This window comes from Trachemys scripta, chromosome 22, assembly GCF_013100865.1.
Source record: "Trachemys scripta elegans isolate TJP31775 chromosome 22, CAS_Tse_1.0, whole genome shotgun sequence".
Lineage (NCBI taxonomy): Eukaryota > Metazoa > Chordata > Testudines > Emydidae > Trachemys > Trachemys scripta.
The window spans coordinates 13730137-13742002 of record NC_048319.1 but is presented as its reverse complement, the minus strand read 5'-3'; the positions used below and the strand labels follow the sequence as shown (position 1 = coordinate 13742002).

At 48.7% G+C, this 11866-nt stretch overlaps 1 protein-coding gene across 1 annotated transcript in view; it reads left to right on the top strand.

Annotated features, from left to right (window-relative positions):
- The window catches only part of LOC117868895 (excitatory amino acid transporter 5-like), a 73926-nt gene that overhangs the window by 9185 nt on the left and 52875 nt on the right, over positions 1-11866 (top strand). The window contains exon 2 of the mRNA XM_034755271.1: positions 10979-11058. Within this exon, the coding sequence (XP_034611162.1) occupies positions 10979-11058 (80 nt within the window). The remainder of the gene's footprint in view (positions 1-10978; positions 11059-11866) is intronic.

Here is an 11866-nt window from a genome sequence, read left to right as displayed (position 1 = left end):
TTATCGGTGCCGGCGATCCCTCATCTCCATGGGGCGTGGGGTTATCGGTACCGGCGATCCCCCAGCGCCGGGGGCGTGGGGTTATCGGTGCCGGCGATCCCTCATCTCCATGGGGCGTGGGGTTATCGGTACCGGCGATCCCCCAGCGCCGGGGGCGTGGGGTTATCGGTGCCGGCGATCCCTCAGTGCCGGGGGCGTGGGGTTACCGGTGCCGGCGATCCCTCAGCGCCGGGGGCGTGGGGTTATCGGTGCCGGCGATCCCTCAGTGCCTGGGGTGTGGGGTTATCGGTGCCGGCGATCCCTCAACACCGGGGGTGTGGGGTTATCGGTGCCGGCGATCCCTCAACACCGGGGGTGTGGGGTTATTGGTGCCGGCGATCCCTCAGCGCCGGGAGTGTGGGGTTATTGGTACTGGCGATCTCTCAAAGTGTGTGTGGGGGGGGGTTTTCATCAGTGCCGGCAATCCCTCAGCGTCGGGGGACGTGGGGTTTTCAGTGCAGCCGATCTCTCATCATGGGTGGGCATGGGTTTATTGGTGCCAGCGATCCTTCAGTGTCGGGGGCATGGGGTTATCGGTTCCAGCAATCCCTCAGCATCGGGGGGTGGGGCTATCAGCGTGGGGAGATGGAGTTATCGGTGTCGGCAATCCGTCAGCGTGGGCCTGTGAGGTGTTATCGGTGCTGGCAATCTCTCAGAATCGGGGCTGTTCGGTTATCACTGCTGACAGTCTCTCAGTGTCGGGGGATGCGGGGTTTTCAGTGCTGGCGATCTCTCAGTGTCAGGGAGTGTGGGGTTATCAATGTCGGCGATCTCTCAGTGTCAGGGAGTGTGGGGTTATCAATGTCGGCGATCCCTCAGCGTGGGGATGCATGGTGTTATCGGTGCTGGCGATTTCACAGTGTTGGGGTGAGTGGGATTATAGGTGCCAGTGATCCCTCAGCAGCGGGGGCCTGGAGTTCTCGATGCCGACGATCCCTCAGCGTTGGGGGGGGTTGGTATCGTTGCTGTTGATCTCTCAGTGTCGGGCGGGAGCATGGGGTTATCAGTGCCAGCGATCCGTCAGCATCGGGTGACAAGGGGTTATCGATTCCTCTGATCTCTCAGCATCGGGGGACTTGGGGTTATCTGTGCCAGCGATCTCTCCGCGTTGCAGGGTGTGGGGTTATCAGTGCGAGTGATCTTTCAACATTGCAGGGTTGGAGTTTTCAGTGCCAGCGATCCCTCAGTGTCAGGGGTTGTCAGTGCTAGCAATTTCTCAGTTTATGGGTGCGTGGGATTATCAGTTCTGGAAGAGAGGAAGGTGATCAGGAACAGTCAGCATGGATTCACCAAGGGCAAGTCATGCCTGACCAACCTGATTACTTTCTATGATGAGATAACTGGCTCTGTAGATACGGGGAAAGCGGTGGATGTGATATATCTTGACTTTAGCAAAGCTTTTGATATGGTCGCCCAGAGTATTCTTGCCAGCAAGTTAAAGAAGTCTGGATTGGATGAATGGACTATAAGGTGGATAGAAAGCTGGCTAGATTGTCAGGCTGAACAGGTAGTGATCAACGGCTCGATGTCTAGTTGGCAGCTGGTATCAAGCTGACTGCCTCAGGGGTCGGTCCTGGGGCTGGGTTTGTTCAACATCTTTATTAATTATTTGGATGATGGGATTAATTGCACCCTCAGCAAGTTCACGGATAACACTAAACTGGGGGGGAGAGGTAGATATGCTGGAGGGTAGGGATAGGGGCCAGCGTGACCTAGACAAATTGGAGGAAGCAGTGAGAGATAAAAAGACTTCTTTTAAAAAGTGGAAGTCAAATCCTAGTGAGGCAAATAGAACGGAGCATAAACACTGCCAAATTAAGTGCAAGAATGTAATAAGAAAAGCCAAAGAGGAGTTTGAAGAACGGCTAGCCAAAAACTCCAAAGGTAATAACAAAACGTTTTTTAAGTACATCAGAAGCAGGAAGCCTGCTAAACAACCAGTGGGGCCCCTTGATGATCGAGATACAAAAGGAGCGCTTAAAGACGATAAAGTCATTGCAGAGAAACTAAATGGATTCTTTGCTTCAGTCTTCACGGCTGAGGATGTTAGGGAGATTCCCAGACCTGAGCTGGCTTTTGTAGGTGACAAATCTGAGGAACTGTCACGGATTGAAGTGTCACTAGAGGAGGTTTGGGAATTAATTGATAAACTTAACATTAACAAGTCACCGGGACCAGATGGCATTCACCCAAGAGTTCTGAAAGAACTCAAATGTGAAGTTGCGGAACTGTTAACTAAGGTTTGTAACCTGTCCTTTAAATCAGCTTCTGTACCCAATGACTGGAAGTTAGCTAATGTAACGCCAATATTTAAAAAGGGCTCTAGAGGTGATCCCGGCAATTACAGACCGGTAAGTCTAACGTCTGTACCAGGCAAATTAGTCAAAACAATAGTTAAGAATAAAATTGTCCGACACATAGAAAAACATAAACTGTTGAGCAATAGTCAAGATGGTTTCTGTAAAGGGAAATCGTGTCTTACTAATCTATTAGAATTCTTTGAAGGGGTCAACAAATATGTGGACAAGGGGGATCCAGTGGACATAGTGTATTTAGATTTCCAGAAAGCCTTTGACAAGGTCCCTCACCAAAGGCTCTTATGTAAATTAAGCTGCCATGGGATAAAAGGGAAGGTCCTTTCATGGATTGAGAACTGGTTAAAAGGCAGGGAACAAAGGGTAGGAATTAATGGTAAATTCTCAGAATGGAGAGGGGTAACTAGTGGTGTTCCCCAAGGGTCAGTCCTCGGACCGATCCTATTCAACTTATTCATAAATGATCTGGAGAAAGGGGTAAACAGTGAGGTGGCAAAGTTTGCAGATGATACTAAATTGCTAAAGATAGACTCATAGACTTTAAGGTCAGAAGGGACCATTATGATCATCTGGTCTGACCCCCTGCATGCTGCAGGCCGCAAGACCCTTCCCTGGACTCTGCTGTTCAAGTCCCCAATCCTGTGTTTTAGTGACTTCAATCGGCTGAGACCCTCCTGCTAGAGATCCCTGCCCCATGCTGCGGAGGAAGGCGAAAAACCTCCAGAGGCTCAGCCAATCTACCCTGGAGGAAAATTCCTTCCCGACCCCAAATATGGCGATCAGTACTACCCCGAGCATATAGGCAAGAGTCTCTAGCCTGACCCTTGTTGGCCATTATGCTATTCATGTACCATTGCTTGGTTTTCCTCGGCTACTATGTTTTACCATTAAACCATTCCCTCCATAAACTTATCCAACTTAATCTTAAAACCAGACAGTTAAAACCAAAGCAGACTGTGAAGAATTTCAAAAAGATCTCACAAAACTAAGTGACTGGGCAACAAAATGGCAAATGAAATGTAATGTGGATAAATTTAAAGTAACGCACATTGGAAAAAATAACCCCAGCTATACATACAATATGATGGGGGCTAATTTAGCTACAACAAGTCAGGAAAAAGATCTTGGAGTCATCGTGGATAGTTCTCTGAAAATGTCCACGCAGTGTGCAGAGGCGGTCAAAAAAGCAAACAGGATGTTAGGAATCATTAAAAAGGGGATAGAGAATAAGACTGAGAATATATTATTGCCCTTATATAAATCAATGGTACACCCTCATCTTGAATACTGCGTACAGATGTGGTCTCCTCATCTCAAAAAAGATATACTGGCACTAGAAAAGGTTCAGAAAAGGGCAACTAAAATGATTAAGGGTTTGGAACAGGTCCCATATGAGGAGAGATTAAAGAGGCTAGGACTCTTCAGCTTGGAAAAGAGGAGACTAAGGGGGGATATGATAGAGGTATATAAAATCATGAGTGATGTAGAGAAAGTGGATAAGGAAAAGTTATTTACTTATTCCCATAATACAAGAACTAGGGGTCATCAAATGAAAAGAATAGGCAGCAGGTTTAAAACAAATAAAAGGAAGTTCTTCTTCACGCAGCGCACAGTCAACTTGTGGAACTCCTTACCTGAGGAGGTTGTGAAGGCTAGGACTATAACAGAGTTTAAAAGAGAACTGGATAAATTCATGGTGGTTAAGTCCATTAATGGCTATTAGCCAGGACGGGTAAGGAATGGTGTCCCTAGCCTCTGTCTGTCAGAGGGTGGAGATGGATGGCAGGAGAGAGATCACTTGATCATTGCCTGTTAGGTTCACTCCCTCTGGGACACCTGGCATTGGCCACTGTCGGTAGACAGGATACTGGGCTAGATGGACCTTTGGTCTGACCCGGTACGGCCTTTCTTAGGTTCTTATGTTCTTATGAGGATTGGACCAAAAGAAATCTGATGAAGTTCAACAAGGACAAGTGCAGACTCCTGCACTTAGGACAGAAGAATCCCATGCACTGCTACAGGCTGGGGACCGACTGGCTAAGCGGCAGTTCTGCAGAAAAGGACCTGGGGATTACAGTGAACAAGAAGCTGGATATGAGTCAGCAGTGTGCCCTCATTGCCAAGAAGGCTAATATTGGGCTGCATTAGTAGGAGCATTGCCAGCAGATCGAGGGACGTGATTATTCCCCTCTCTTTGGCACTGGTGAGGCCTCATCTGGAGTATTGCGTCTAGTTTTGGGTCCCCCATTACAGAAAGGATGTGGACAAATTGGAGATAGTCCAGCGGAGAGCAACAAAAATGATTAGGGGGCTGGGGCACATGACTTATGAGAAGAGGCTGAGGGAACTGGGCTTGTTTAGTCTGCAGAAGAGAAGAGTGAGAGGGGATTTGATAGCAGCCTTCAACTACCTGAAGGGGGATTCCAAAGAGGATGGAGCTCAGCTGTTCTCAGTGGTGGCAGATGACAGAACAAGGAGCAATGGTCTCAAGTTGCAGTGGAGGAGGTTTAGGTTGGATATTAGAAAACACTATTTCACTAGGAGGGTGGTGAAACCCTGAAATGAGTTACCAAGGGAGGTGGTGGAATTTCCATCCTTAGAAAATTAGGGTTGGAAGGGACCTCAGGAGGTATTCTAGTCCAATCCCCTGCTCAACGCGGGACCAACCCCAACTAAAGCATCCCAACCAGGGCTTAGAGGTTTTTAAGGCCCGGCTTGACAAAGCCCTGGCTGGGATGATTTAGTTAGGAATTGGTCCTGCTTTGAGCAGGGGGTTGGACTAGATACCTCCTGAGGTCCCTTCCAACCCTGATATTCTATGATTCTATTGTTCTATGATTGTGGCGATCTCTCAGCATAGGTGGTGCAGGGTTATCAGTGCTGGCGAACCCTCAGCAGCTGGTTGCGTGGAGTTCTCGATGCTGGTGACCCCTCAGCGTGGGGGGTATGGGGTTATTGGTGCCGGCAATCCATCAGCATTGGGTGACGTGGGGTTATCGGTTTCGGCAATCTCTCAGCATAGGGGGCGTGGGGTTATTGGTGCTGCTGATCTCAGAGCATCACAGGGTATGGGGTTATCGGTGCCTGCGATCTCTCAGTGTTGGGGTGGGGCTGTTGAGGTTATCAGTGCCAGCAATCCTTCTGTGTCAGGGGGCATGGGGTTATCGGTGCTGGGGATCCCGCAGCACCAGGGGACGTGGGGTTATCAGTGCCAGCGGTCCCTCAGCGTGGGCGTGTGTGGTGTTATCGGTGGTGGCGATCTCTTAGTGTTGGGGAGTGTGGGGTTATCGGTGTTGGTGATCCCTCAGCTTCGGGGGGGTGTGGAGTTATCGATGCTGGCGACCTCTCAGCGTGTGGTGGGGGCTATCAGTGCTAGAGATCTCTCAGTGTGGGGGGAATGTGTTTATTGGTGCCGGCGATCCTTCAGCATTGATGGGGGGAGGGGGATGATTATCAGTGACAATAGGGAGCGAAGCACTCCGTAACAGAGCTGAGGATGGTGTGTACAGCCCTGCCGGATCCCATGTGGGTGGTGGGTAATACCATTTTTCGGAGCTGTTTTCTCTGCAGTGCTTTTGTTGTAGATGAGTGGCCTGTGCCCTGCGGGAGCTGGCTGGTCCCTGGTGAGCCTGTCATAGTCCCTGGGCCAGGCAGACATGCAGGTGCTGGTCTATAGTCAGACCTGATGGGATAAGCACAGGCAATTGCAAGCGAATTTCAGCCTCAATCCCCGGTCTGGTGGGAGAAGGATGCAAGTTTCTGCCAGAGAACGTTGATGCCTAGAGGCCTGAAACCTGAGCAGGGGCCTCTCTCGTGCCCTGAAGCAGGCCAGGAATGGGTGAGCGGTGCCAGGGGTGTAGCAGGAACACGGAAACCTCAGTGACAGGGGACGGGGATTGATCCCCAGTGACACCAACCTCTGAGGGAAGGGTGACGGGGGGGTGGGTGACAGCAGTCTCTCAATAACGGGGAGGAGTGTTAACAGTGACACTGACCCATCAGTTGTGGGGAGGGTTTATCAATGACAGCATCCCTCGTGAATTGGGGAGGGGGCTGGGGCTGGAGCCGAGCCTCTGAGCCCCTCCCCCGTCTCAGGGTCCCAGAGCCCAGGCTCCAGGCGAAGTCCAGACATCTACACTCTGAGCTCCAGGAGCCCAGGTCGGGTGGCCCCGTGCTGCAGTGCAGACATTGGGAAGGGTTCTGGTGACCGCAGTCCTTTAGGGATGGGAGAGGCAGGTTGTTGGTACCGTGGGCCGTCAGTGATTGGGGCAAAGGGCGTTACTGGTGACAGCGGCTGTCAGGGCAGGACTGCCTCAGGGAAGGGTAGGCCTGGACACGTCGATTTTTTATTTTTTTATCATTTCACCACATATTGACATTAATTATTAAGCATTTTTTAATTTTTTTATTGATTGAAACGTTCACAGTTGCACAAAATTATGTGGGGGTGGGGTCAGACAATCATTTAATGACAGTAGATGCTGAGATTCAAAAAGTTAAAGCTTTATTAGCCTTAAAACACCAATTGCCAACGTCCTATCAAAATATACAAAGTAAATATCCCCGAACAAGTTCTCGCAGCATTTCTCTTTCTCTGCCTCTCTGTACACGTTGATTATTAGCAATAGAAATATTTCTTCGTTGGCTTGTGTGTGTCTAGTGAAATCCATGTTTATCAGCGTTTACAGATACAAATTTAATCCTTCCAAGCCCAGTGATGGGGCAAGGAGGTTATTGGCACAGCTATCCCCCAGAGAGTTGTGGTGCTGTGACAACGATCCCTTGGCGAGAGGGCCTGGCATGTGTTAATGGTGCCTGCGATTTGTGAGGAATCCGAGGTACTGGCGAGTTGGAGACTGATGGTGAAAGCCAGAGTCTCCACCTAATAGCCAGGGATTAGACCAGGTTACTGACCAGCCCTCCGTGATACTGACAATACACAGAGTGCTGTTTAAACTACAGATGAAAGAAACTGAAAAGCAGAACATTTTGTTCCCCCACACACACCCTCAATTTTGTCAGTTCTAGGAATCAGCAGCATGTGCAACCATAGTAGGTTCAAAACCTTCTCCCGTGAGCCTCATGTGGGTTTAGTCCCTTTAAAGGTCACGAGCTGCAGCTTGTTGATGAAATTCATCTTTGTGCAAAGGGACAACACGAGCCCCAGGCCCCAGTTTATGAACTCAAAATTAGACTGAAGTTTGATTTCAATAGTGCATAATCTCTGTGCTGGCTCTGGGCACAGAAGTACATTTCTCTCTGTGAGCACTGGTTGGTTCAGAGTAGCTACAAGGGCGTTTGTAAAATTAATTACTATGGAGCAAGGGGATTGCAAACCAAATAGCTCCAGTTTTTTCATTTTTAATTCAGAAAATAAGGTAAATGCCACAGGCAGCATTACTGCTGGGACCCAGGGGCAGAGCTGAAATCACAAACTCCTGAAATGGCGAAGGCCGGGTGCAGCAGCAGTGTTATCATGGAGAGGTTGCACACTGGTGAGGCATGTTAGAGGAGGGATGGGCTAGCGGGTAGGGCACTAACCTGAGATTGGGGAGACCTGGGTTTAGTTTCCTGCTGCACTCCAGGACTTTTATTTGACCTTGAGCAAGCCATTCTAGGGCTAGATCCACAAAGGAACTGATGTACCTAAGACCCAGCTGCCACTTTAGGCACCGAAATCCAAAATATAGATCCTTCAACCCCCTGCTCAGCTGCCAAATAACTCTGCAGATGCCTACATTCCATAGGTGCTTAAGTTTCTGCAGGTAAAGTCCTCTCGGCACCTAGATTTCTGCTCGTGAGCATGAGCAAAGCCACCTAAGTCCCGATGCGGCTGAGCCATTCAGCACCTGAAGGCCCTGACTGGGCAGGTATTCTCCGAGACCACCTTGGAGCATGTCTAGCAGATCAGGCCCTGCACAAAATGCGCAGAGGAAGAGTGATTTATTTCGGTATTTGATGCAAAGTGGAAAAGCTCCAACAGGAGAGATTGTGAGAGCCCCAGGCCCAAAATGCCCAGTGAGTTGGACACTCACTTGGGACGTGGGGGAGCTGCATTTAATTCCCTGCTATGAGTCAGACAGACTTACCTGGGTCTCTTACTTACCAGGTGAATGCTTTAACCACTGAGCTATGGGGCACAGGGGCACCTCCTACACCATTTTTTGTGAGAAAGGCCTGGCCTGCCTTTCTCTGGCCTCCAGGGTAGAGCCGTGCAAATAATCAACTTTTTTGGTTCAAAGGCAGAACAAAAAATTGAGGAAAAAAATGTTTTGGGTCAAACAAAATGCTTTGTTTCCTTCTCAAGGGAGGGGTTTTTTGGGGGAGGGGGAAGGGGGCCTTTTAAAGCAATTAAATAAAAAATTGAAGTAAAATTCTCCATGAAAAGTTGTTTCCAATCTAAAAGTCAGCATTCCAGTTCAAAAATGCCAGAATGAAATGTTTCTGCTTTGTTGGGATTTTATTTATTTTTACCCAAAAGAGAGCATGGCATTAGAGCAGACCGCCGAGCTTTCCAATCATCCTTCCGACCCATAAACTCATTGACTCAGGTTAGTGTCACGGGTTAACACCTGGATTAAAATGGGGGGGAGGGTGCTTAAATATGTGTTAGATCCTGAGTTGCACCTGCAGGACACTGTAGTGGCCATAGCGAAGAGCACTTTATCTGCACCTGGTAAGACAAGTGTGACCTTTTCTCCAATACTGACCATGCCACAGTTATCCCGACCTTTGTCATCTCAAAATTAGATTGCTGTAAAATGCTGTACATGGCACTATACCTTGGAACCATTCAGAAACTGAAGCTAGTGAAAAATGCTGCAGCCCAGGTAAGTGGAATTTCATGCTGGGAACACATAAGACCCATGCTCTGCGATATTCACTGGTGTCCAATAAGCTTCAGAGTGGAATTAAAGGTGTTGATTTTAACCTATAAAACCCTAAACGGAACCTGGTTACCTGAGAAACTGCCTCTCTACCTAGGACACACTGCCACAGCTGAGGTCACCAGAGGCACGGGAACACCCTCGGTATACAGGAGCGGTAGCCGCTGGCAGGATGTCGTCCAGGCAGGGCTCTTGGTTTTGGAACTTGCTCCCTGCCTTTGTCCCCCAGACTCCAGTTTTGTTACTCTTCTAGGCATGCGGCAAAGCCCCTAGTTTCTCCTTCATTAAGGATGTTGGGAGAGGGGCACTTAGGCAGATCTATTTATGGGCAGTCCTTTAGTCACGTTCATGTTATGGTTTTTAATGCGTGGGGTTGGTACCCAGAACACTGGCTGACGCCTATGTTGCATCTTAAAGTTTTGAATACATAGATGACCAGACCAACATGCTTACCAGTTTACTTTTGCTCCCTCATTTGGATCTACAATTTATTTTGTGCATCGGGCAACTAGTGAAAAGGTTGTGCACAATTGCACTTGTGCACTGGATGTCACTTGCAATTGCCTGTTTTACCTAAGATAGGTAAAGGCCCAACTTCTTGATAGTATGTAACCCTTCTGCCAGGTGGAGCCAGCAGTAACCGGGCAACAGCAACCTCGCTGCCTCTCCAACCACTCATTCGCCAGCCGACTGTCAGTCACCTTCTGCTGCCACCTGCCTCTCTGCTGTGACCTCTGCAGATCAGTCTCTTAGTGATCTTCAGCTCTTTGCAGGCTGGGGAGAGACACTGCCCCATCTCAAGTGATTTCAGCTCTCAATGATGGTGTATTTAAAATAACAAAAGAGGCTCCTAATGAAGCCTACTTAGCTCTTTCTTTGAACACTGGGGAGGAACAGGTTAAACCAACCCAGGGGAACCTTTGGGGAGGGTCTACAATCCTTCGGGCTAGGACACCTGTCCCCACCCTTCTTACCTTCCCAGGGCTCTGGCACTCGAGCCCCTGGCTTAACGTGGTCCTTTCAGCTGAGGGTGACCCCCTCATTTGGCAAAGGTTAAGCATAGTTCTGCTCCCCTTTATTCATACAATAATAACAACATTGGTAACAGCATTTTACTACCCCTGCATTCAGTACTAAAGTGATTTGTAACCAAATACCAGCCAAAGTTGATTACTTTGATCAATACACCACTCTATCTGCTGGATATGTCAGCAGAGTAGGTGTGTTCATGTAAATACAGTTTGCTCTTGAAGTCTCTCCCCCTCCCAGCTAGCTGTCAGGGAAGAATTCATTCAGACCCTACTTACAGCTATAACCAACAATGTCCAGGAATTGATATTGCTAATAGCTGATGGTTGAGAAAGTGATTCTGATTATTGCTACAGGACCATGGGGACAGTGTACTTCCAATGCTTCAAGTGCAGTAGTCTAACATCCTTTTCCAGCTTTGCCTTCACTTTATTACACTCTATTTGTTGTCCATATTGCCAGTCCCAGTACATTTCTCCCCCCCCCCCCATACAGCATAAAACCAGACAAGACCAAAAGATTCAGCAATCATTTCTGGACAATGACGGGGACAGAACAGATTTAATAAAAGATACAAAGTTGGAATTATGGATCTGTTGCAAGAATGAGAATCTGTAATGTTTGTATCTTTGAACAATGTGTAAATTTCCATTATTTACATCCTGACAGCTGATTCTCCTGCCTGATCAATCTTTGTTCTTTACACAGGAGAAGCAATACTTTTCTTTTCCTGGAGAGCTCCTTATGAGGATGTTAAAAATGCTGATTCTACCCCTCATTACTTCGAGGTAAGAACAACTCTCTTACTTTAAGAATAAAAAGTCATGTTTGTGAAATTGTGCTGAGGAAATGTATTTACAGGAGCCAAGCCATCCTCTTTACAAAGCCGCATGGAGGGAGACACTCAGATCCTGAACCCACCCTCTAACCAAGGAGCAGTAGATTGTGCATTGACGTTGTAACATATATATTTATATTAATTCAGGCATGACTTATCAGAAGCACATTTGTGCCCATTTTTAAGTATGCTGTAACAAACTCTAACAGGAGGTTTACTTAATGAAAGTACTTCCCCCCCGCTCCTCCTGAAGGGGATAAAGCAGCCCTGGAGAGGGCTGCAGTGGGGGAAAAGCCAGGCTGATTGGGAGAAGCAGCCACAGGTGGGGCCTTGCCCCAATCAGGCCACAGCCATCCCTATAAGAGGGCTGAGGGCCAGAAGCTAAAAAAAACCATTCTCTCTAGGTTCCCTGAGAGAGAAGGACCTGGCTGCCTGGGAGCTGAGGAGGGGACCTAGGGTGGAGCAGTGCTGGGGAAGGGCAGAGGGAGCTGGGGAACTCCAAGCTGCAGGCCGAGTTAAGGGCCCAAAAGGGTACTAGGGCTGTAGAGGGGCAATCCAGGAATAGGCAGAGGCAGCTGGTCCAACCCCCCCTTGCTGATGAGGAGTGGTTTACAGACTGCCGTCTGCCCCAGGGAGCAGGGGCTAGATGGAGACTGCAGTAGCCACTGAGGCAAGGTGGGGATAGGAGGTTGGGGTTTCCCCTGGATGGGGAGACCCAGATTGTGGGTTACTGCGGGGGCAGAACCCTGATGTAAAGG